This window comes from Macaca mulatta, chromosome 6, assembly GCF_049350105.2.
Source record: "Macaca mulatta isolate MMU2019108-1 chromosome 6, T2T-MMU8v2.0, whole genome shotgun sequence".
Taxonomy (NCBI): domain Eukaryota; kingdom Metazoa; phylum Chordata; class Mammalia; order Primates; family Cercopithecidae; genus Macaca; species Macaca mulatta.
The window spans coordinates 102732324-102759739 of record NC_133411.1 but is presented as its reverse complement, the minus strand read 5'-3'; the positions used below and the strand labels follow the sequence as shown (position 1 = coordinate 102759739).

The 27416-nt window shown below is 38.7% G+C and overlaps 1 protein-coding gene across 1 annotated transcript in view; it reads left to right on the top strand.

Annotated features, from left to right (window-relative positions):
* PCSK1 (proprotein convertase subtilisin/kexin type 1) overlaps positions 1 to 15825 on the top strand; it is a 40315-nt gene extending 24490 nt beyond the window's left edge. The window contains exons 9-14 of the mRNA XM_015140461.3: positions 690 to 790; positions 8183 to 8416; positions 9327 to 9484; positions 10911 to 11044; positions 13388 to 13549; positions 15087 to 15825. Coding sequence (XP_014995947.1) covers positions 690 to 790; positions 8183 to 8416; positions 9327 to 9484; positions 10911 to 11044; positions 13388 to 13549; positions 15087 to 15452 — 1155 coding nt within the window. The 3' untranslated portion in view covers positions 15453 to 15825. The remainder of the gene's footprint in view (positions 1 to 689; positions 791 to 8182; positions 8417 to 9326; positions 9485 to 10910; positions 11045 to 13387; positions 13550 to 15086) is intronic.
* The last annotated feature ends 11591 nt before the right edge of the window (positions 15826 to 27416 follow it).

The window sequence follows — 27416 nt, the reverse complement described above, 5'->3', positions numbered from 1 at the left end:
TACAAATGGGGAGCCAAATGACTTGCCCGAGGACAAATCTATTAAGTAGCAGTTAGAGAATTTGAACCCAGAACTAAGTCCAGCACACTTTTCATTTTAAAGACCCACCATTTCCCTCAAAGTGCAAATGTGGACACCAATTCACAGGTATCAAATCTAGTTCAACAGTGAGTGCAAACTACATACTAAGCATTTTTTGTGCAAGTAGTTCAAATGGCTAAGACCAGGATGGCTTCATATCCTTGTGCTGAAGAGGCAGCCAAACGTCAATCTGAAGGCAAAAGGGAATTTTGTATGAGACAGAATTTCTAAATATGCCAGACCAAACACAATGGACCTGATGATTAATGGGCCAGCATGATTCACAGTGATTTTTGAAACTTTGTTTTTTATAGACAGCATTTCGTTTGGGAATCTCAGAAAAGAAAATATTCATAGTGGGAGTACTTCATCCCCAGAAAAGGCATCTTGCTGCCAGAATTATAGAGGAGTTGCATATAGAGGAGAGTGAACTGAAATATCAGCAGATGGCAAACATCCGCCTGTGGTATAGAGGAGAAAGTAGGCAATCGAATCAGCTGAGTTTCCTGGTCATAGCAGATGCAGCCTTTGGTACAGTTAACCCCCAAGACAGGCTCACACTCCTCACATGTTCTCCCTGTCTTTCTCTCCTTCCTGACGTCATCCAGACGAGCGCTGACCTGCACAATGACTGCACGGAGACGCACACAGGCACCTCTGCCTCTGCACCTCTGGCTGCTGGCATCTTCGCTTTGGCCCTGGAAGCAAAGTAAGGCCTGGAAAGCTTCTAATCACCTTTACAAATGCTGATTCTCCTTTTTAATAACACTTTTTTTTTTCCTGAATACATGGTTACAGAAGAAATTTTGGAATACTGCAAATAAAGACAAGCTCTTTCCTGCCACTTTGAGGTCACTAACCATAATTAACATCTCAATGTAGATTTAACACACACACATCTTACAAAATTGGGATCTTAATATAGACATTATCTTGTAATCTGTTTTTAAAACCCATTCTACAATATATTAAATGTACTTTCTCCTGTCTAAGTCAATATTCTTTGACCTTTAAACTTATGCTGTCCCTGAAATCTTCTTCCCACTCAGCTACAATGCCTTTTGTTTATTCTCTTCCAGCAGGATTTTGTTTAAATAGTTTCCAGTGGGCAGTATTACGAACAAGTTTAAAAAACTCCTTTCTTTGAATATATAAGCCTAGTCCTGGAGCTGATATAACCACATCAGGAGACATGAGATTTTAAGGCAGGATTTTTATGTTTTCATAGTGTTCCATTGTATAAATGTAAATTTTGTTAAAGTCATCTAATCATGCTTAAACACCATTGTCAGTAAATATTAGTTGTCATCTCTGATAATTTCCTCAGGATAAACACTCAGAATTGGAATTTCTGGGTCAAAGGGCAAGCATGTTTTAATGATTTTGATACATATTGACAAGATGCTACCTTGAAAGACTGTACCATTTTATATTCCCTCCAGGAATATATGTGTGAAAGTGCCAGTTTCCAAAACCCTTGTTAAAACTACTTTTATTATCTTTTAAAATATTTGCTATTTTGATAGGCGAAAACAGTATCTCATTTTAATATGCTTGTATTTAATTACTAATGAAGCTCAATATTTCATACCCTTCAGCTCTTTGTCTTCTGGGGTTGCTTCTTTATGGCCTTAGTTTTGTTTTATGGCCTTCGTTCACAAAAGTTAGATGCTTTATAAGTTTGACATTTACCTTTTAATTTGTTTCTGTGTAATTTTTAATGAAATGTTGTTAATATATATGTAGTTATGTTTGTCAGTCTGTTTCTTCAAGGCTTCTTCCTTTGCTTTTATGTTCAGAAAAAGTTTCACAACCCCAAATTAGATAAACATTTATTTATATATCTTTTGTTATGCTTTCTTTACCATATTTAAATTCTAAATCCCTCTGGAATTTATTTTAGTGTATGATGTTAAAAAAAAAGATTTAACTTTTTTTTTCTCATAATTACCCAATAGTCCGACACTTAACACAAAGGAAAAAATTGAACTGTCTCACACTGCACATCACAGCTTTTTATGTGTCCTCATTCCTGCTTTCTGATGCGTGGTGACAGTGAATCTTGAAATGTCAAGTCAGGTGCTATGGCTGCATATTAGAAGAAGTGATTAAACTTGTAAATTACTATTATCCTTCCTAATAAGGAGATTATCCTGGAATAAATTACATATTCTCTAGAGAGAGAACAAAGCAGTGTCCTTATGTCATGTTCAGTAGACTCAGTTCGTAATAACAGAAGGGAGGAACATCTTGGCCTTTGCCACGACTGGCAAGGCCCTGAGGTTGTTGAGTCTTTGTCCAGGAGAGTCCGTTTATCTCTCGGATCCCTGGGGCTTCCTATGGAGATGGGGTATATTCCTGGGTATTTCGGCTATGAGATGGCCACAGTGGCTAAGCAAGAGAAGTCTAGCAAGGCTCTTACCAAGAGTCCACCTACCTGGAGGGGCTGGCAAGATGCTTGGTAAGGGAAGAAGTACATTCAGGTGCTCAATTAGAAATAGATATTGGGCTTTCCAGGAAAGCTATGTTCAGAATCTAAGTTCACTTATAATAGGAAGTAGATGGACAAAAGCCAAAAATCTATTAATACAAGTTGAGATTGGAATCAGCAGATCCAAATTAACTTCGAGAAATAATTGTCCAAGCAGTGAAAATTGCAAGGAATACCTGGCTTCGAGTTCTAGCTCTACCACTAGCTATGTGGCCTTAGGCAAGTTAATTTACTTGTGGGGTTCAGTCTTTCCATCTATAAAATGAAGGGGTCAAACCAGACCATTTTATACAAACTTCTAATCTTCCTAAGATTCTCAGAATTGAGACTGAAAATGTCAGCCTGTATAGGTAATCCAACGTGAATTGTTGGGGTGTGATGAGGGGTCTGGACTGGAAGAAAATAGGGTCCTGTGGATTATAGGATCCTGTGCAACAGACTTATTATATTTAAGATTTCAAAATATAGACTATAATCCCTGGGAGCTGTTAAAAGAAAGCAATCTTAAAATTTTACGTCTAGAGCCTTTTTTCTCTATCCAACACCTATCAGATGTATGTAAATATAATTAGCCATGCCTGGCCCATCCTTGTATAGTGACCAATATAGTAGAAATATCCATCTGCTGAACAGATGTAATGTCAATAATGTCAATTTAATGTAAGAGCTGAAGTTATAAAAGTGCAATCCTTGGTTTCTAAAATCTCAAGTCTTCTTTTTCTGTATAGTAGAAAATGATCCTATACAGAAAATAATCCTTCCCTTTCTTTTTCTTTTGGAGACAGAGTCTCACTCCATCACCCAGGCTGGAGTGCAGTGGCGTGATCTTGGCTCACTGCAAACTCCACCCCTCAGTTTCAAGAAATTCTCATGCCTCAGCCTCCCAAGTAGCTGGGTTTACAGGCATGTGCTACCACGCCTGGCTAATTTGATCCTTCTTTTTTCTATATAGGAGAAAATGATCTAGGAATGATATAGCCTCATTAATCTCAGTCTCTGATGGACAGTCTCTAAAGCAGGGGTTTCATTTCTGTGAAACACTCAGATGGGTTCCAAGGGGTCCATGAATCTCTTTGCAACTAAATGCAGAATTGCTTATAAATGTGTATATGCCATATTTCTGGGGAATGGCTTATAGGTTTCACCAGATCCTCAGTGTTCATGATTTAAGAGATATTAAGAGTCTATGATCTCCCAGGTGCATATCATAAGAATTTAATTCCCTTCATTTTGATTCAATTCATCAGTAAGATAGATACGACTGATCTATCTTAACATTTATATCCTTACTGCCAAGGTACATAGAGATTATTAATATTTCTGTTCTCAATTGAACATTTTTTTGAACTCTATTCAATTGTCTATACCGAAGCTGAATGCCAGAATTTCTAGACATGTGACCAAGCTTTATCCCAAGGCACTCAAGAATGAGAAAATCATTTAATCAAGTGCCATCCCATAGGAACAACTATGGAGACTGAAAAGCCCTTGCCTAAACTTATCAAAAATAATGGCATCCAATATTAATTAGGTTCTTACTATAGACCAGACACAGCTGGCCTCTTTGTATACAGTATTAATTATAACCCTGACAACATTCTTATGACATAGAAATTACTAATTTCACCTATAAATGGAAAAAAATAAGGTTTAGAGAGGTTGAGATATATAACCAAGATCCCACAAAAAAATTCAAACTCAAATCTCTCTGATTGCAAAGCCTGTGCTATCAGCAACCACACCTTGTAGCCTCCCACAGCCCTTGGAGGGAGAGGCAATGTTGAATGGCAGCCTATCATCCCCTCAAATAAAGGAAGGTTCAGAAGATTGAGGCTGATAAATGAACACGCATTTATGAGTTTCTCATAAGTTTTCTGTCACAAGCAGACTACTCAATATGCTGTGTTCAATGTTATATAGCCAGAGTGCTGGGGAATGGGAGGAGAAAAGGAAAGGAGGAGGAATGGTTGCTGGCTGAAATATGCACAAAGAAATACTTTCCTTCCCAAAGCAATGTTTCTCAAGCACCAGCACACAGAATCACTGCCTGGGGAGTTTATTCAACATGCAGGTTCCCAGGTCCTTTCGTTGGCAACTATTCAGACTTTGTATCTGCCTAGAAGTTTCTGGTATGCAACCTAGGAATTCCTTTTTTAACAAATCTCCCAGGCACTTTTTAATGCTAGTAATACCTTAACCAAGTTTTGAGAAACAAATGCTATAAAGAGTTACTTTTACCACTATGTTTTCCTACAACCTCATCCACCTGTGTTTGTGTAGAAACCCATTAGGGTAGTTAGTAGGTGTATCTTGGAGATAAATATACTAAGAAAGAAAGGAATTATTTGTGTAAATGTTTGTGGCACTATTATTATTATGTAGTGAGTGTACCTAAGAAAGCTGATAGAAAATAGCCTCAGCCTCTTGAGGAGAGATCAAAAGAACCAGAATAATTTTTAATAGGTGAGGAAAATTCTGAAGTGAACCATTGAATCCCTTCACCCCTTTGGAAATATTAAATGAACAAATGAGCCAAACTTCTGGTTTTATTAAAGCCTGGAGAAAGAGAAATGGACTTTCAATGCTACGTGAAGACTTTTCACTCTGGAATTTTGTCTCCAAATTACATTATCTACATCTCTTCTAATGAGAAGGAATGCTTAATTCGGTGTTTAATTCCATACCCTTATTTTCTGTAAACATATCTTTGATTAGCAACTCAATGCAGTGTTTAAAAATTTAATTATTGTGGATGTCATTGAGCACAAATTAACAAGGGAAGGCTGTCAGGAATGAGTTGCACTGTTGTTAGCAGCTCCTTTCCATTCATGAAATACAAGCACACGAATGAAGAATAACTTCGTTAGAAAAATAGGTTTTTCTAATTGCATGACAATGAAGCTCCTTAATATTTTGCAAAGACTAGATAAAGGAAAATTTTAAAACAATAAAACCTGCAACTACATATAAAATAAATGCTAAGCTACAGAAATCTAGGACGTGTGTTCTATATGTGATAATCATGATCATTAGCACCTTGTCTTAAGCCTCCTCAATATGCTTCCTCCTTCCTGCCTCCACACACGCACCTGCACACACTGATGATCCAAATGGAAAACTGGTGTGCTGTCCATTGACTGCCTTGATAAGAGGTTTTACCTAAAACTCCTTTTAAAAGACTGGAAGGAAGCAAGCATTTCAATAAAATGCCCTATTCTATTTACAAGTGTACCAGATGATTATAAGGCAAGCATTCTGGGACTCACTGAGGATCCTTAAAACTGGTGTCCTTCCAAGGCCTCTGTCAGTCACTCTCTGGGGTAAAGTGGTATGTTTGTCGAGAGCTCAGCTCAGGTGAGCTGAGCTGTCAGGTATGGAGTAGCCTATTAATGCAACAAGCCAAAAATGAAAGCATTGAGCCTTTAGTCACTTACTGCTATGATATAAGCAAGAGTCTGAAACCGGAGAAAACACTGACTCGCCCTGTTCCTGGCATACTGGTTGAGTGGCTCAGCACGGACATGAGGGTCATCTCACTGTTGAGGGAGTCCTGAACAAAAGGCTCTGGCAATTTTATGGACTCTGAGATGTGAGCCAGAGAGGGACCAAGAGAGTACGAGAGTGGAGAAGCACCAGGCACTGAGTCCGAGTGAAGAAAGTGTCTGGATGTTTCCCCTCCTCTCTCCATGAGGAGGCCTGACCGAGGGACCTAGAAAGACTCTCACCAGCTAGGAATATCAATATGGAAAGAACATGAGGGGCCAGGGGGCCTGCGGCCTTCATGGGAACTCCTCTCAGAGGCTGTGAGCCACCAGCTGTGCACTGTGTCTACGTGGGGAGGGCAGCTTCTCCGTGTGTCGTGCCAGGTAAAACCTTTGAAATCACCTATGGTCAGGCCTGAAAAATCACACACAATTTTTAACTAGCAGCCAGACTCTTCGGTGTTTAGGAATGTCCACTGCCTCTTTCTTGTCACAGGGGATTACTGAGCCAGTACATGATGGGCTTTGGGGAGAAGGCAGCAAAGTGAGCCAGACTTCCCTGATGATTGTTCTCCAACCAAGTGCTGAGACAGGAAACTTGAGGAGTAAAAACTGGGGCATCTACTTATTACATAATGCTTGATTGGCTTCAGGGAACAATACAGGTCTCAAAGTCAAGGAAAAGTTTCAGAATCTGACTGATGACTGGGAGCAATATGTTTTAAAATTATATTTGGGGCTAGTTAGCACTTAGGCATGTTCGGTCTCTGAACCAACCATATCTTCTTAGCATGTACCCTGTGCCCAGCATTCTTCTGGGTGTTACACATCAGAGAACAAGATAGATAAAGATCTCACCACTTCTCATGGTTAAATTAGAACCAGGGAGACAGACATTAATAAAACACAATACAAATGAGTCTCCCACATGTTAGAAGCCTATAACTGCAATGGAAGGAGAACATGCACATATAGCAGAATAAGAGAGCTTGGGAGCATGTAGGAGAGTGGAAATTTTAAATACGTTGATCAAGGAAGGCCTCCTTATAGTATAATAGATCCAACAATCCCTTATATCTCTGATTTATCTTTAGAGTGTTCTAAATTAATCTTACTAAGACTTATGATTTTACTATTTCCTTGCTCAAAAATTCTCCCTGATTCCCATTGCCCAAAGGATAAAGTATAAGCTCCCTTTCTGGCATGCAAGGTTCTCATCGCTCTGGCTCAGTACTCCTCACTGCCTCTCCCCTGCCCCAGCAAACCAGGCTGTCATCTGGCCACACCTGTACTGTCCCATTTTGGTGCCTTTGCTCTAGTGGCCTTCTTCTCTATCTCTACTTCTCAACACACTACCCGCTGTCAAAGTCCACCTCAAATATTTCTCCCCCATATAGTTTTCCTAGATCTTTCTATTCCATGGAAATTCTTTCTACTGTATACTCCCGCAAGGCATTAAGCCATGGATATAGCACTCACCAGATAGAATTATAAAAAGACTTAATTATTTTTACTGGATTGTAAACTTCTTAAAGACAAGAACCACATCCTTGAATATCCCCACAGTATTAGCACAGTGCCTTGCGAGAGTGAGCGCAAATAGCTGAGAGTCTCTTGACACTTTTGATAAGAAAAAGGCAATACATGTTTACAGCAGGTAGCCAGTCTCTGTCTTTAACATCTCACTCTTCCTAAGAAGGAAGTCAAGGCCTCATCTGTGGGTTCATAATGTTGAAAGTGCTAAGGCTTTTAATGGACAGAATGAGGCTGGAGGGCATAAAGAAAGTGTTACCATTATAAAATGTTTGCTCAGTTAAATGGAAGTAATTAGAAATTAAAGACAAAGTTTTATACTTCTATATTGCTGAGGACCGAATTTTACTCATAGTAAAAGCTTATATGCTATGGAGAGAAGTCATAACTTACATGTTACAGGGAGAAGTTTTCAGCATGTATTTTGTATTCTGATTGAAAAGATATATGAACAGTAATAGACCCTAGAATAATATAACTACAATAGCAAAATGCACTTCATAATCCCTGAATGGAGATGCTTATTGTTAGCACTTGCTTTTGCAAGGAAACTTCATTTTTCTCTGAAAGACACTTTGGGTCACTTCCCCTCCAGCCCAAATCTCACCTGGCGAGATATGCAGCACCTGGTTGTCTGGACCTCTGAGTATGACCCGCTGGCCAATAACCCTGGATGGAAAAAGAATGGAGCAGGCTTGATGGTGAATAGTCGATTTGGATTTGGCTTGCTAAATGCCAAAGCTCTGGTGGATTTAGCTGATCCCAGGACTTGGAGGAGTGTGCCTGAGAAGAAAGAGTGTGTTGTAAAGGACAATGACTTTGAGCCCAGGTAAATGTCTCCTGGAATTTTAAACACATGTTTGCTCGTGGCACAATTTCATTACTGTGTTTGCCATTCTGCCTGTTTTTTTTTTTGTACCTACCCTTCTGAAGTAGATGGAGGTGGAGTTTTCTAGTGTTCTCTGTGGGTCTCCATGGGGATTCACTGAGAGACCAAAGCTCTAGAAACCATGTTAACACATTTGCATATTCCTCTTGTAGTCCACTACCACACAGCACCCAGTCTAAGATGCATCATTGTTTCATTGTCAATTAAACTGTGATCAACCAACCATCAACTTTAAGATTCATTCTAAATTCAATGTTTAACTATTTTTTAAAATGCATCTTAGGGTTGATGAAATGCAGTACTTGTCAACCAGTTTTACCCAAAATCTGCTTGCAAAATCACCTTGCTTCATGCCACAGTACTGTGTGATTCATGGGGTTTCTTCCATGAAGGATTCTTTATCATACACTTACATAGACTCCCTCTGGCACACCACATCTTGTCACAGAAGAAATTTCTGCTATGAGTGTTTTGTAATTTCTATCAAGGCAATCAAAATAATACTGAAGACCCGCTCACACAAAATATCCAAAGATGGGAGACTTGGGGCATACTTCAGAAAGCTTTCTAGATAAAATTTTTTTCTTAAGAGGGTCTCTTTGACGGGTCTGCAATAAATCTGCCTGAATTTGACTCCACAGCAAATAGCATGGTATTTAAGTATTAGTGTCCCTTACCATTTTCTTTGCATTAAAATTCACATATACCTAATTCTGAATTGGGTTCTACACATCACAGGGAATGACAAAAAGCTTAGTTGATCTAGTCAAGATTGACGTGTACAGATATGCATAAAATGCAAGGAAGTTTGGATATACTTTATTCAATGCTCATTCTTTAATGTATTTAGAGCCCTGAAAGCTAATGGAGAAGTTATCATTGAAATTCCAACAAAAGCTTGTGAAGGACAAGAAAATGCCATCAAGTCCCTGGAGCATGTGCAATTTGAAGCAACAATTGAATATTCCCGAAGAGGAGACCTTCATGTCACACTTACTTCTGCTGCTGGTAAATTAAAAGAAAAATGTTCTAAGCCATTTAAATTTTTAAGTGTAAGTTGAATAATTCAAATAACTTATTGCTTTTGTTTGTTCTTAGAACAAAGTCTCCTAATAGATATTTTCAAGTCTTAAAAAACATGCTTATTTTTTCCTTTTTCTTGGTGTTAGATCTCCCTCTGCCCTGCCCATTCCCACTGATCCTTTGATAAGCAGAGAATGAGGCCCATTCAGATAATGCCAATTATTATAGTTTTCTGAAGTCATGCATCTTCAAACTGTGTTTACTTTTCCATTTTACTGACCTATGACTTTTCTCTTAGATAACAAATTAGTGAAAGTTACTCTGATAATTAATCAAACTCAAACTCACAGATGTATCCGAAACATACAAGGAGTCCATTGAAAACTGGGAATTCAGATCCATTAGAGGAGATTCAGAAGATTAACAAATTTACCATAGTACAATGAATAAGGCCATTTTATATGCTATACGAACGCTTGCTTCTTCCTGCAAGGGCACTAATTCAGATAAGATAGTGGATGGGAAAGGGCTCATGAACCATAAGCCATAATCTAACCAGGAGGAGCAGTCCCAATACTCCTTTATGTTTTAGTAGGACTCAACTGACTAAATTTGGTTTCTGTGGGTGATATGTGAGGAAAGATGAGCTATCTCTACAATCTTCCTCCTGAATGTTAACTGCTAGAGGTTTGGAATAGGCTTTGTTAATTTTGAAGTTATGCTTTCTAGATGTATTGGAATTAACCTGAAATATTGGTGGTATAATTTTTAAATTGATAGACCTACAGTTATTTAACCCTTCCACATAAAACTATTATTAATTGATCTAGAGAGGGCTTGGACTTGAAAATTTACAAGTAATCTTGTGTTTTAATATAAGAGATTGTTAAATTAATATGTCTTTAAGGAATTAATTAATATATTAATTAAATAATTATGATTATTAATGATGATATAATTAATTAAATAATAATTTTTATGTCTAAATCATTATGGAGTCAGGCACCTACTAAATTTTCAAGATTTCCTCTCACACTTCAGAAATGATAGTTTCATTAAAATATTTTTAGACCTTTTACTCTCTTCTTTAATTCAACGTGTAAATGTAGTTTGCTGAGTTTTCCTTATTTAAATAAACCTTAGTCAATGTATTCATTCATTCATTATTTTTCCACAATATTTATTGAGGCAAATAATACTATTCATTATTATATATGCCAGGCAATGTGCAAAGTACTATAAATAAAAACATCATATTTTTTCCTTGTGAGTGTCTCTATCCTGGTCTTATACTGAAAGAAAAGTAGGAGAACTCATCTTTTTCAGCTTTTATTTTCAGTTATCAGATGCTAGAGTGTATCCTACAGTCAGAACTATTAGGACATTCATTAAACTTGTATTTGTTTCATAGGAACTAGCACTGTGCTGTTGGCTGAAAGAGAACGGGATACATCTCCTAATGGCTTTAAGAATTGGGATTTCATGTCTGTTCACACATGGGGAGAGAACCCTGTAGGTACTTGGACTTTGCGAATTACAGATATGGTAAGTGTGAATGAGAGGATGAAAAAACATAAGCTTACTTTTAAACACTTTGAAGCACTTTTAAGGGTGATTTCATCATTAATTAGGCCCCTGAAGAATTATACCCCTTCTTAGTAGAAGTAAGGGAAAAGTAGATGTTTCAAGCCCTGACTGCTTGGTTGTGTAGATAATATTCAAAAAGGAAGATTAGGCACCAGCCATACTATAAGAGGGGAAAAAACACTTATATAAACAATGTGACAGACTGTGGGACAAAGCCAGGGGTTCCCATGTCTGCATGCAGCCAGCCATCTGACCTATTCAGCCAACAAAACCAACCATATTCACAAAGATGCTTAAATGTTCAGACCAACTTTGGTGTGACATTCTGCCAGGGTCACATCTTAAAGGCACGCTTACAATTATTCTGCAGTAGCTATTTAGACGTAGCTTAATGTTTGGAGAGATATCTTATTTAATGTGACTTTTTAAAACAGTTTTAGTCATGAAACAAACCGAAAAGCATTTCTCATTTCTTTTTCATTCTGTTTACTAACATTCTTTGACATCCTTCTGTAATTTTAACACACAGTCACAAAAATGAAAGGACAGAGCAAAAGTTAGAAAAAAGCCAAATATAGCTTAATTATTTATTTTTGCATCATTTCTCCAATATTCTCTGTAGGGGAGCATATAAATGAATAATGTTTTGGCTCTGAGTTATTCTGAGACAAAGGTGTAATAAATATCAGCAGTGTAGAATTATATGCTTAAATAACTTTTTTTTTTTTTTTTTTTTTTTTTTTTTTTTTTTTTTGAGACGGAGTCTTGCTCTGTCGCCCAGGCTGGAGTGCTGTGGTACAATCTCAGCTCACTGCAACCTCCGCCTGCTGGGTTCAAGCGATTCTCCTGCCTCAGCCTCCTGACTAGCTAGAATTATAGGCACCCACCACCATACTTGGCTAATTTTTATATTTTTACTAGAGATGGGGTTTCACCATGTTGGCCAGGCTAGTCTCAAGCTCCTCACCTCAGGTGATTTACCTGCCTTGGCCTCCCAAAGTGCTGGGATTACAGGAGTGAGTCACCACACCCAGCCTAGATAACTTTTTGAAAAGAAATTATTTAAAGTTCCTGGAAATGTCAATTAAATGAATACAAATTCTATAGTCGTTTGTTACATTTTTTCTCTGAGGATAGCTTTCTCCTAAAGACTGCTAAAATTTTGATTTAGAAATGGAAGTTGTAAAATGTCCTGCTCTCATAGAGCAAAAAAAAATATTCTTAGTATATGGGCCTGTTCTTGAACTTGGCCTCTATTCTTCAACTCAATTTCACCATCAGAAAACCAAGAAAATCTATTTACCAATGTGGGATTTATTTCATGTCAAGTCTGCAAAATCTGACCTTATACTTCTAGATTTTTAAAGATATTTTAGATTTTAACACATTATTTATAATTGTTGAACCTCTGGAAATTATGACTATTCCCACAAATATACATTTTTTTGTAACTGAATTTATATACCTCTTTTATTTATTGTATATTTTGTCATTGAACTTTATAGACCTCATACACACACACAAACACACACACACTTTAAGTTCTGGGATACATGTGTAGAATGTGCAGGTTTGTTACATAGGTATATGTGTGCCATGGTGGTTTGCTGCACCCATTAACCAGTCATCTACATTAGATATTTCTCCTAATGCTATCCCTCCCTTTGCCCCCTACCCCCTGACAGGCCTCGTTGTGTGATGTTCCCTTCCCTGTGCCCATGTGTTCTCATTGTTCAACTCCCACTTATGAGTGAAAACATGCAGTGTTTGGTTTTCTGTTCCTGTGTTGTTTTGCTGAGAATGATGGTTTCCAGCTTTATCCATGTCCCTGCAAAGGACATGAACTCACTCTTTTTTATAGCTGCATAGAATTCCACGGTGCATATGTGCCACACAATTTTTAAGGGCTTATTAATGCTGGAGGTTGTTTATAATACTCCATAGAGGCTGAATTTTTCCCCAGTGGAATGTTTCTATAAGTTGATAATTGGGAAATATAATTATATTTATAGAAGGTACAGTCAGCTTTTCAAGAAAACATCCAACATGGAAAAGAAGATTTACACAGAGAGTTCTGATTTTTAAATTAAATGTTTGATTATGAAGCAATCAGTTTTTAAATTGTTGAACCTACAAATTGTCAGTTTTTATAGCAAGAGTGAATCCAATGATTTCTTTCACATGAAATGCACAGAATCTTAAAATTAGATTTTTACAATGAAATCCTTTTTAGCTATTTTGAATGAGTTCATTTTATATTATCCAAAACACATACTAAATATAGGTATGCTTATTTGTTAGTCTGGAAGAATTCAAAATGAAGGAAGAATTGTGAACTGGAAGCTGATTTTGCATGGGACCTCTTCTCAGCCAGAGCATATGAAGCAGCCTCGTGTGTACACGTCCTACAACACCGTTCAGAATGACAGAAGAGGGGTGGAGAAGATGGTGGATCCAGGGGAGGTCTGTCTGACTCTGTTCTTGGCATGTTCTCTTTTAAACTGGTGTAGACAATGTAGTCAGTGAAGCTGTACCCAACTTCCAAGCAGGAATAAGTCAAACATGGATGGGGAGGAAAAGAAGTGACAGTGGTAAACTTTTTTTTTCCATAGGATAAAACTGTATTTTTTTCATTTGGTATTTTATCCAGAACTTAGAAATCACAGTTAATGAATTCAAAATTATTAAATTTCCTAACATGAATTTTCCCCGCTTATGACAGATATCAAATGGAAAAAAAAAGTTGTCTTTATGCACAATCACTATATCTAACATCTGTATTGCACTTTGTTTTTAAGCATTTTCCACATTGTCTCATTACCTTATAATCCCTATAACCTAGGAAGGATGAACATTCATGTATCCATTTTGCAGAAAGAAAAACAAGGCTCAAATGGCCAAATCATGTAGGCTTCTTTTTATTAATTCATTAACTGACACTTCTTGGCAACACCAAGGGGAGCGATAGATCACACTTTTTCTCAAAAAATTGCAGAGGATAGCTAAAGTAAGTCGTTCACATTCCTGGGTCTCAGCCTGCTGTGGCTCCTGGCTTCCTTCTTTCAGATGGCGGGAAAACCCCACATTTTCTTTGTCTCTGTATCCCAGCATCTAGCACAGTGCCTCAGGTGTAACAGGTAGGTTTTCAGAATTTTCAGAACGCCCTGCTCTGAATAGGTCCAGCTCTGAGCTGGGTGTTTTGGAAGATACAGAGACAAAGTACATATTCAAGAAACTTATACATGAACTGTGAAGGCCTCAGCTTGAATTCTAGTCCCATCTATATTCTTCAAAGCAGCTTCCCTTCAGGACCTGCGTCCTGAGTACTTTTCTTCACAGTCTCGAAGCAAGTTAACCTTGAGAGTGTTTCTCCCTCTGAGATTCCTTAAGGAACATTAACAGGACCCTTCTGTTCTGTTGTTATAATATTGAAACCCTTCCACAGCAGTTGACCAAGGGTTGCTTCTCTGGGCTCTCAGGCTTCCTGCTCCCCAACCAAGCACCTCAGTCTCTCCCCTGACCACTTCTTACAACTCAGTGACTAAAAGGGTAGTTTTGAAAGCAGGTGCCTCCAGGAAGGCACTCCCATGGTACCGCAACTGGTGGGTGCCTCCTATATGACTTGTTAGGTATTTTGATATCCTCTGCTTCCCAAAATGGATTCCATGACATCAGGCTGACAAGTGAAGAAAACCAATATGTACTGAGTACTTAACCTATACTCTCTCATCCAGTCTTCAAAACCACCACAAATTGAGGTACTCTTATTCCACCTGACAGGTGAAGTGGAGGGAGATTTAAAAGGTTGCTAAAGGTACTCCAGAGGGTAGGCAAAGGAGGGTTGAAGCCCAAGTCCATCTGGCTCCCAGTCTTGAACTCTCTCCCCTCCCTTATTGTCTCTCAAGCAGCAGGCGGTGGTCCTGTGCTAGGGTTGCACCTAGCTTGCCTGGCCATAAATAATGAACCTTCTTCCCTTTGTGGATGGCATTCTGTGTTTTAGGAGCAGCCCACACAAGAGAACACCCTGGTGTCCAAAAGCCCTAGCAGCAGCAGCATAGGGGGCCAGAGGGATGAGTTGGAGGAGGGAGCCCCTTCCGAGGCCATGCTGCGACTCCTACAAAGTGCTTTCAGTAAAAACTCGCCGCCAAAGCAATCACCAAAGAAGTCCCCAAGTGCAAAGCTCAACATCCCTTATGAAAACTTCTATGAAGCCCTGGAAAAGCTGAACAAACCTTCCCAGCTTAAAGACTCTGAAGACAGTCTCTATAATGACTATGTTGATGTTTTTTATAACACTAAACCTTACAAGCACAGAGATGACCGGCTGCTTCAAGCTCTGGTGGACATTCTGAATGAGGAAAATTAAAACAAGTGTGTGGTCCCAATTCGGAAATATTCATGCTTCTTCCTTACCCTGAAATTTTGCCTGTGTCTGAAGTGGTTGTTTTGTCATGAATTCTTATGCTTATAATATCCTTTGTGGTACCTTTTCTTTTTCTCCCTAAACTGTACATGTGAAGGGGATGAGCTCAAGCAGGAAGTTCAACTTCCAGAATTGATCACAGGTATTTCAAAACACATCTTTCCTGTCTGCACAAGTGAAGTGTTTTGTTCTTTCTGGAGTCACAGTTGTCAAAAAGCCCTTACACTACATTAGAACACTGCATTAGAGCCCATTTCAATTCTCAAAAGAAAAGGCAAAACCTGGGATGTCAATTAATTTGAAAATAATCTGCAAAGAAGGAGAAGGAGACAGAAACTGTTTCTGTTGCTTGTTCCCTGTCTTGTCCATGTGGTTCTTCAAATTTTGATGCCAAGACAGTATTTGGTAAGTCTAATGAAGGAGTTCACTGTAAGACTCATTCCCTAGATCTTTCTATTCCAAACTGTCACTCATTCCTGTAGTCAAAATCTGGTCATGTTGGGCAAAAGCTGGATTATTTAGATCTAGAAACAGACCTTGAAATCTGAATGCTCTGGTCTCAGCAATTTTGGAACATTCTTCTTTGCCTGGTGCACCATGTCCGTGGTGCCAGAGGCGTCTGTGGACCCAGAGGCGGCTATGACTTGTGCTGCATGCCTGGTCTTTCCTCTTTCTCCTTCTTCTGAAAGTTTTCTATACCTGTCTCCTTTCTCAGCCACAAAATAAATGTTGGGAGAAATGATTTATACCACTTTCCTAGAAAAAATCTTACACTTGGGACTTGGCAAATTCCTAGTCACAATTTTTTCAACAATAACAGGAAAACACTCATCACGTGGAGACCTAATGTAATAACAGAAAAATACTTACGATAGGGAGAAACCATGAGAAGTTTTGTTTTTGTTTTTATTTTTTTCCAACTGTGTTCATTAGAACAGGGTGTCCTAGGTCATTGAAACTGAATGTTTATTCCTTGATACTAAAAGATCTTCTCCAATCCTATCACTGATAGTGTCCAAATTCTCATCAAATTGCTCCTAAGCTTCAAATCAGAAGACAGAAACTGGCAGGCTATGGACCTTAAATGTCCCTCAGGTAGATTTTGTTTGGTATGCAGAATGTTTTTAAAATGTGAGTGGTTATTGAAAATATGATGTTTCACATAAAACCTGATTCTCGGACCCATCTTTGCTCATGGCAACAGTTAGCCGGAGCTGAGTAGCAGCTGCCTGATTAGATGAGCTCTGGGTCTCCATGGCATCCTGCTCCATGCTACCTAGAACAGGCACTTGATTCCTTGCTGGGCAGTATCCAATAGGCATTTGATTTTGCCCACTACTACACTAAGTGAATGTGTACAAAGTGTAAATGCATTAGGAAAAAACAAACTACCCGCATCTTCTGTTAGGCAGGATCTGTACAATAATAATTATGAGTTTGCTTGTGTAATCTCACCTCACCTGGATGCTCACTAATACTAATTCATTTATTACTAACCTTCTAGCATCCTTCTTTCAATATGCTCACAAAGTCTCCAGTCACCTACAATGCTGGCTTTCTCCCACTGAGTTTGCTGTGTGCAATTCTTCCGTGGAAGTTTGAACTTCATAAGGCCATTCATGGCATTGAACTGCTTCATGAAAAGAACACTAGAGTCTGTCATTTGCTTTGGTTTGAAGTATGGTTGGTAACACAAACTTTCACCTGCTCTTCTACCATTTGAATTTGTGTAGAACAAGGGTGTTTCCAGAGCAATGCCCATAATGCTTAGAGAATGTTCTCCTAAAAGACTTGCAGAATCACTCTGTCCTTGGAAGTTTCATATATTGTTTGATATAAAGTGTTAGATATGATTTCCAATATTGGAGCATATCAAAAAGTATTAAAACCAAAAAGGACCAGAAGATTCTTAGATTGGCCCGGAGAGACCAATAAATGAAAGAGTTAGTATTAAAACTCATCACTTTTCCATTCCCAATCTAGTGCTAGATGTGTACATCTTTCTTTTTGATTCTTCCTAACAAAATATTTTCTGGGTTAAAACCCCAACCAATTCATTGGGTTGTAGCCAAAGGTTCACTCTGAAGAAGCTTTAATATTTAAATAAAATCATATTGACTGTTTCCAACCTGGAATATAATATTCAGATATAAAACAGTTTTGTCAGTCTTTCTTAGTGCCTGTGTGGATTTTTGTGAAAATGTAAAAGAGAAAACTTATATACTATTTCCCTTGAAATTTTAAACTATATTTTCTTTACAGGTATTTATAATATGCCAATGCTTTTATCAAACAGAATTTTAAAGAGCATAATAAATTATATTAAAGAACTGAAAGTTTTCCTGAGAATAAGAAAGTTTCATCCAATAAAATATTTTTGAAAGGCATGTTCCTCTGTCAATGAAAAAAAGTACATGTATGTGTTGTGATATTAAAAGTGACATTTGTCTAATAGCCTAATACAACGTGTAGCTGAGTTTAACATGTGCAGTGTTGGTATTCTTAAGGGAACTTCCACATTATACATTTGATGTATTGACCAGAATATGTAAAATATGCTTATAAATCAGAAAAATAAATTGTTTCTCACTAAGTCAAAAGAAAAAAGCTCATGTTTCCACCACAAACAAGATCTCCCTCTTTTATTGTGTTTCCCAAAGGGACTATACAAAAGAAAAACTGAAAGTTTACATTAAGGAGTTAGTTCCTTTTTAGGAAATTGGGCTTTCTAGGAGTCAATTTAAGAATCTACCTGAACAAGGTGTGTTTTATTTTCCTCTCTAGCCCATCCTTCACTTTCTTGGCAACATGCAGAGCTGTATGAATGAGCCTTAATTGGAATGTTGAGAAATGAACAAACTATCTAAACTAAACTAACGGGACTTACTACCTGTAAGAGAAATGATTTCCAACAGTTCACCAAATACGACTTAGTTTACAGGCCAGAGGAAAGCAGCTAAGTGTGAAATTCTTCCCAGAGGTTCTCTCATTAGAACCCTCAAAGCCCTAACTTTTTTTTTTTCTACAGAGTCTCACTCTTTTGCCCAGACTAGAGTGCAATGGTATGATCATGGCTCACTGCAGCCTCCACATCCCAGGCTCAAACAATCCTTCCACCTCAGTCTCCCTAGTAACTGGGACTACAGGTGTGCACCGCCACGTCCAGCTAATTTTCGTGTTTTTTGTAGGGACAGGTTTCATCATGTTGCCCAGACTGGTCTCAAACTTTTGGGCTCAGGTGATCCACCTGCCTCAACCTCCCAAAGTGCTGGGATTACAGGCATCAGCTGCTGTGCCAGGCCCCAATTCCCAACTTTGATTTCTGAACTTCAGGCCCACGTCTCTCTCTTGCTTCAAACTTCCATTCCCGGAATTTCGACCCACCGTCTCAGAATCTGACCTTTCTCCCCTTGGGGACTGGTTTTTCCCCAGAATCCATTCATTTGTCCTAAGTCATAACCATTCAGTCAAACTAGAATGATCTTTCAGAAATTCCAGAAGGACTTCTTTCCCTCAGGATTAGTTGAAGATGTATCTCTATTTTCATTTCATTGATTAATCGATTAATTGATTGATTGTATATATTTAAGGTGTACAATGTGATGTTGTGATATATAAATACATAGTGAAAGGATGATTACAGTCAAGCGAATTAACATATCCATTCTCTCAGTTGCCTTTTTTTCTTTTTTCTTTTGTGGTAAAAGCACCTAAACGCTAAGAAAACTCTTTAAGCAAATTTCCAGTAAGTAATACATTTTTTATTAACTATAGTCCTCATGCTGTACATCACATCTCTAGACTTTTATCCTACATAACTACAACATTATACTATTTCACCTATATCTCCCCATTTCCCCCTACCTCTCCCACCCCACTGCAACCACCATTCTACTCTATGTTTCTATCTATTTGACTTTTTAAAAATTCCACATATAAGTGACATTATGCAGCATTTTTCTTTCTGTGTCTGGCTTATTTCTCTTAGCATAATATATTCTAGGTTCATCCATTTATTGCAAGTGGCAAGATCTCCTTTTAAAGGCTGAATTTCATATACGTGTGTGTGTGTGTATACATATGTATACATATATATACACAGAAATATATATATATATATATATAGAAATAGTCGTGTGTGTGTGTGTGTGTGTTTGTGTGTATATAAAACAATTTCCATAGATGGTCTCTACTTTCTTTTGAATGTCCATCTGGTAGCTGTTGGATTAAGCATGTACATGCTGTGAGTACAAACACAAATACATGCACGTGTACAAAGGATACACATTAATTCTTAAATACAAGTTTAAACTCATGAGGAGGAAGAGAAGTGCTTTCCAACTGCCTTGTAATTTGCAAGGCTGTAGTATTCATATAAATGATTGTTTGAATTATCCACTCTGTTCCCTCCGCCCCTGTGGACAGAGTATACTTTCCTGGACCACTGATGTTGACCATGCAATCTACTTTGGCCAATGGAGTATTAATGAATGTGAAGCAAGCAGAAGCCTCAAATGTGCTTGCACAGTTTGGCTTGGCTCTTGCTTTTCAGTGACCAGCGCTGTGAGGAGAGTGTGCCCCAGGAGCTACTGCCCCTTAAGCCTGGTTTCCAGAACAGATGTATATGAACCAGATGCAAAACAAAACCACATTCTGGAACCAAGCCCAGCCAACTCATAGCATGAAGCAGAGCCATCCTGAGGAGAACAGTCTAACTAGCCTGTATGTTGTTGCTATATGTACATATTTTATAAGCATTACTCTATCATTAATGTGTCAGTAAAAGGAGGTAACTGAAATCATTATGTGCCCTTCATTCTCATGGCATGTGCCAGGGAGGCAGAGACCACTTTCCTGGTTTCTATACTGGTTCTCTCTACCATGCATGCCACTTTCAGTCAATTTGCCTAGAATGCCGTAAAGCACTTTCTGTCTCCTCCAGATCCATATGCACCCCATCTCTATACACCCCCATATTGAGAGTATCTTCATTAAATATGTATCTGAACAGGGACCCCAATCTTAAAAGGAATTCTTGTTCTTAGAAGAGGATAGAGGAAAATATCCTCAAATTTCTTCCTGCAGGGTTGTCATGATTGATACCTTCATTTCCCATATCCCTGTCCCTAGTAGCCCCAGTGGCAGGTGATTTATAAACCTAGATGATGTCTCAGTGAGAGGAGAGTAGCCTTCGGCCTTAGTTCCGTCTTACATACTTTACAATACTTCTTGCATCATCACGTCTCCTATTCCAGGCACCACCAGGGCTTAGCCCCAAACTCTTCCTTGGGGAGGGTCCAGTGCTCCCCACATATCATGCATAATTTTCAGTTCATAGTCACATTCATAGAAAAGAGTGTCATTTGAGTGTTCCATGGTAGGGTGCCTAATGCCAGTCTGTTTTGGATAAGAAAATGCTTATTGAATAGTATAAGTTTTGAGCCCAAAATGTTAAGAGAGATTTGTAATAATAAAGAAATTTATGGGCTGTTTCAATTCTCTTGCCAGAGAGAATTAGAAGGAAGAAAGCCCACCAGCGAGATCCTATCCATCCCATCAGTCCTCTCAGGGGTGGATCAAATCCATCTTGTTTATCTGAGCATCTAGGCCCTTGGCTCTGGTCATTCTTTACTAGCATTTACTAAACTTTCGTGACATGAATGAATGGCCATGAACCTGCTGATGTTATTTTTACCTACAGAAACCAAAAAGGCACAAGCCTTAGCTTTTCTCAATCAGTTGCTGTAAATGATACCATTCTAATCATTAAAGGGCCAAAAATGTCTGAAAATGTATTAACAAGTTAAAGGCTAGAGGAATCCAGGCTCACCACCTTCTAACTATGTGCCATTGAGTGGGTTACCTCACCTCTCTGGGCCTTATTTACTCATCTACAATAATTAAGTCTACCTCTTATGCATTTGCTGTTAGGATTAAATAAGATAGTGCAGAGAAGTAATTTAGTTTTTTGTTTGTTTGTTTGTTTTTTGAGATGGAGTTTTGCTCTGTTGCCCAGGCTGGAGTGCAGCGGTGTGATCTCGGCTCACTGCAGCCTCTGTTTCCTGGGTTCATCTGATTCTCCTGTCTCAGCCTCCTGAGTAGCTGGGATTACAGGTGCCCACCTCCATGCTCAGCTAATTTTTGTATTTTTAGTTGAGACAAGGTTTCGCCATGTTGGCTAGCCTGGTCTCAAACTCCTGGCCTCAAGTGATCTCGCCTTGGCCTCACAAAGTGCTGGGATTACAGGTGTGAGCCACCGTGCCTGGCAAAGTATGGTTTCTGTAGAAAGTAAATATTCAGTAAATGTTAGTTTTTATTATTTGTGAGATTGTTGTTTTTATTGTGGTGTCATGAAAACAAAATGGACTTTAGAACCAAACAGATTTGAAATTGTAGCACTTATCTGCAAATCTAATAAAGGAGAAAATGTAAGAATTTATGAAGAAGATGAAAATACTGTTAAATGTCTCTGGTTAAGATCATGTGGCCTCATGAATTGTCATTCCAATGTGAACCTTCCTTTCCTAAAGCCACATTGGAAATGGGTTAATCATCACCAGTGTAGACTGAACTGCAACGAGGAGTCCTTGAAGTGACAGTGAGACTCAAAAGACAGTTCCCCAGGACTAAGGAAAGCCAGAGGCAACAAGTGAGGGAAAAGAAGATATTGAATAAAGAAAATCATTGTTTAATTTTGTCTTACATCCAGTTGGTAAGGATTTCTCCTAACATCCAGAAAGAAATTGGAGTAACAATTTTCAAACAAAAAAAATTCTAAAGCATAGAGATGCCAATAATAACAATATAAAACAGCTTCTTGCTTAACTATATTCACAGCACAGTGCATTGTTTAATTAAATTCTCACAAGAATTGTAAAACAAATCTGAGATAAATAATATTATTGTCCTTATTTTGAGGATGGGAAAAGTGAGGCACTGAGGGATAATGTGTTTCATTTGCTTGCTTAAGGTCATACAGATAGCAAGGAGTAGAGCTGAGATTTTAACCTGGCAGTAATTCCAGCATCCAAGATATGCCTCATATTAGCAAGACAAAAAAGGTGACATGACACTTTAGAAGATATTTATAGCACGGAATAAATGTTTGTTCTTAAATACAAATTTAAACTCATGAGAAGGAAGATGAAGTTGTCCTAACTGCCTTGTAATTTGCAAGGCAATAGCATTAATATACATGACACTTTGAATTATCCACTCTGCCCCTTCTGCTCCATGAACAGAGTATGCTTTCCTGAACCATAGGAATCTACTGTAGATTCTTTTCTGTTATTTGAAATAATAGGAATAGCTTTTGTTAACTAAACGTTTTCTTTGCATTAAGCACACATTTTCTATATTTTCACAATGATAATTCATGAATAAGACATGTTATTTCTAATGCTTGCATTATCCTACAAGTGAAGTATTTTTACATATATGGAAACTGAGATTTGGAAAGGTTAAATCATTTGCCAAAGGTTGTACAGTGAAGCCACAATTTTAAAACTGGTTTATCCAACCCCATCTTTTTGCTCTTTCACTCTGTTTCACTTTTTAGCTTTACTTCCAAATTTTGCAAACTGGTGCCTTAATAAGCAATCTCCTGCTTCCAGGAACACTTAGATAGAGTTTATACCACTTCTTTACTTCAAATTTTGGAAACCCCAATAAATTTAAATGTGAGAGAAGTTGTCCTTGTCAATCATCACTCCTTGACCTATTTTGAAATGAACCAAAATTCTTAGGAGGCAACAGACCAATCCAATAACTCAGGCAACATTTGGATGAAGAATTAATCCCATGAACTCATGTGTAGCTCAGCCCCAGGGATGCTAAGATATATTAATAACCAGCACATTGACTCTAGGAGTATTCTAGTATGTTGGGCCATTCTATTTGTCTCTCCATTTCTTGGCCTTCCTGCCTTGATGTTAATGTGTCTTCTTTTTAACAAGTTTCTTCAAGTCTATTCTTCAGGATATTTATCAGTGGTGTGGGGTGTGTATGTTTAGAAAGGAAGCCCTGGTCTTGCATAGTTGTGGACAAAATCTGATTTTTGCATTTTTTTCACTGTAGGACTTCTCAATAGACTTTTAAATATACTAATGTGCACTAAGACTCTTTAGGAGTGCATTTTTCAGCATTTGTCCAGACAGAATCTGTTTCTCCTGGAGCATATTCAGGGACCAGCGTTCTCTCGGCTCACTTGGAAAGACACTATCTCCCAGCCAACTACATCCCGTCAATAATTTCCTAGCTTGAGTCTGGGTTCCGTCAGAAGCAATCCCCATACTCCTGATTATTTCTGAGAGCTTACAGCTCATGCCTTCTCCTTGCCCCAGTGGAAAATGCTGCAGTGCCAGTCAGCTGACAGAAAACAGGTGCCAACTGTGGTCAGTGAGGAAGATGAGTCATAGCCCAGCAGCAGGGACACACGGGCAGGGAAGACTGCTCAGAGGTGGGAAGAGAGGGAACTCACCCAGTCACGTATGTCCATAACAGATAGAGTGGTCATTGTTCCAGTTTGTCAAGGACAGCTTTCGCTTATCCCTGTTGTCCCAGCATAATTATATCAAAAGTATCTTATTGAACAATAATTATATCTTGTCACTAGAGCACATATGTGAATTGTCTTCTCAGCTTGATGATAAGAAATTGTACTTCCTAAAATGTTTTGTTCCCACCACAATCACTGAGTCTCAGAATTGGAAAGAATCACCTATTTCTCTACCCAATTTCCTAAGCATGAAAGGAATGCTGGAGAGGATTCTGAGAAAAGTGCTGCTTCTTAATAAAAAGGGATGCAGAGAAGAGAAACCTCCTCTTCTTTGTACGTATCTCACTGTGCCTGTATGAAATGCCTAGGACTTTGATGGTCATCCTAGGACCTTCCCATATACAGTATCCATTTCTGAAAGAGCTCTCCAGTTCCAGGAGCTTCAGACCCCATAAAGCTCAGATCTGCCTCCTGCTTATCTCCCTCATCTAAGTCACAAGTCTATGAACTCAACATCTTGAGTATCTCTCAAGCCTGCCCACTTGTCCTCAGTGTTACCATCCTGGTCCACAATGCCATCTTCTTTCACATCGCTAGTGCAACAGAGTGCTCCCTGGTCTCCATTCATACTGTGATGTTTCTAAATTGTGTATCTTATCACATCACTCTCTTCTTGAAAACTCACTGAAGAGTACTTAGGATAAAACCAAAATGCACACCTGTAATCCCAGCACTTTGGGAGGCCAAGGCAGGCAGATCACGAGGTCAGGAGATCAAGACCATCCTGGCCAACATGGTGAAATCTCGTCTCTACTAAAAATACAAAAAAAATTAGCTGGGCGTGGTGGCCTGTGCCTGTAGTCCCAGCTACTCAGGAGGCTGAGGCAGAGAATTGCTTGAACCCGGGAGGTGAAAGTTGCAGGCAACCGAGATTGTGCCATTGCACTCCAGCCTGGCGACGGAGTGAGACTCCATCTCAAAAACAAAACAAAATAAAATCAAAATGCTTAGCATGGGTCTGAAGCCCTGGGGAATTTGTCCCTAACCTGTTTCCATAGCTCCCTGTCATCTCCCTGTCCCACTCAGTCTCTGGGTATAGCACACTGGCCTTCCTCCAGTATGCTACTGCTCCAAGTTCTTGAACATGCTATTCTGCTAGAAATGCTTTTCCTGCACTTCTTTTCTAGTTACTTCTTTCCTACTTACCCTTCAGAGCTTAGTTTACAAATCCTATCCTCAGGGAAGCCTTTCTGACCATCATACCAGCTTAAGTCAGAACCTCTGATATATGTGTCTACATAGTGTTTATCACAAGGCAACCACACACATAATCAGTTGTTTCATAACTGTCTCCTCAAATGGAATGTAAGCTCCTCTAATGTCTCTCAGGTTAACTTGCAATATCCCAAAGATTGGCACAGTGTCTTGTACCACAAGGCGGACATCAATGAGTACTTTTGGAAAGTGTTGTTGGGAATTTAGTTTATCTGCAGGTCCGTGATGTGCTTTGGAAATTAGAAATTGGGAAGTCAGATTAACCCTTCTCAAGCAGCATGAATTGGTAGTGTTAAGCATTTTCTTCCTAGATCCCTCTGGAGGGATTTTGTGACTAGCTACCTGGGTGTCACTGAATGGATTACTCTTCCTTTCTAAGTCTCAGTTTCTTCATCTGTAAAATAGGAATAAAAATTTCACTTAACTCTTAGGGTTGGTTATTTGCTTATATGGATGAAACACCTACTCTCTGTCAGACACTGTGATAGAGGCCAGAAATAGCATAATGTATTAAATACTATGTGGACATGCCCTCTGCTCTCATGGGCACTGTTTTTATTCATCATGTATCCCTCATCCTAGCACAATGCCTGGTATGCAATAGCTATTAAATATGTGTTTGTTGAATTAATATAGTTCTTTGTGCAAATGAGATGAAAGTGCCAATGAGTAAAAGTAGAGAAGAATAATAGCTGATACCCAGGGAGGATCCACTGGGGGTGGTAGTCAGGATGCTAAGCCCAGTAGATGGATGGTTTCACTTATTCTTCATTCAGTGATGTGGATACACTTATTATCATCCCCCACTTTACAGAGAGGGAAATACAATAGTAACACAAACAGCTGAATTCACCTGATCAAGGTCGCATAGCTAATATGTGGTGAAGATGTGTGATAAACTGCGTGAGCACTAAGACAGAACCCTTAGGTGGTATCAAACACTTGCTGAGAACAGAATCCTACAGAAAGAGGAAATGAGGAGAGAAATCCAAAGCTTAGAGAAAGTGAAGTAGCGATATTAGAAAAGCAGCATGGAAATACCTTTCTGTATTTTCACTCAGCTGCTTAGTTATCTATGAAGACCTCATACACCTTTTTCACTCTTCTGTTTTTATGTTCGACGTCAGGTAATAATACACTTAACTATGTCAGGCTGTATAGTTTTATTTAACGCTACATTATATGCCATCAGTTGAAGCACTGGATCATAAGAATGCCATACAACTCTATGTATCTTGATAAGAAAATGCACTTAAAACTGAATTGTAGTCTGCCGATTATTGCATATACTGATTTCAAAGTAGCCTGATGAAATAACACAATAAAAGCTAGGCAAAGAAACAAGCCATATGTCAGATGTATTAACCACAAGGAAGCCAGACAGAGACTAGTATCTGAGATCAAAAGAGCATGTGTGTGACAAGGCAAAGCAAACAGCTCCCTTAGGAGACCAAGAGCTGCACTCACCAGCACACCTCAGTAACCACGTCCAACTGTCAGGCACACATGAGCGAAATACTCAAGAGGCTTTTGAAAGCTGTGTTTTTCTTTTTGACATCTCTTAATTAATTATTTGTGTGACTGTTATTGACCATAACACTCAATTTTACATTCAAATCAGGAGGTCATCCTAATCTGTTGCTGAACACATTACCTTGCTTGGGAGAGCCTCATGATATTCACATGCAAAATTATCCAAAGATAATTTATGAAGACAGCAGGGTTTTTTTTTAATTTTTTTATTTCCTTTTTCTTCTTCTTCTTTTTTTTTTTTTTGAATATACTTTAAGTTCTAGGGTACATGTGCACAACGTGCAGGTTTGTTACATATGTATACATGTGCCATGTTGGTGTGCTGCACCCATTAACTCGTCATTTACATTAGGTATATCTCCTAATGCTATCCCTCCCCCCCCCCCCAACAATAGGACCCAGTGTGTGATGATCCCCTTCCTGTGTCCAGGTGATCTCATTGTTCAATTCCCACCTATGAGTGAGAACACGCGGTGTTTGGTTTTCTGTTCTTGCAATAGTTTGCTGAGAATGATGGTTTCCAGCTGCATCCACGTCTCTACAAAGGACACAAACTCATCCTTTTTTATGGCTGCCTAGTATTCCATGGTGTATATGTGCCA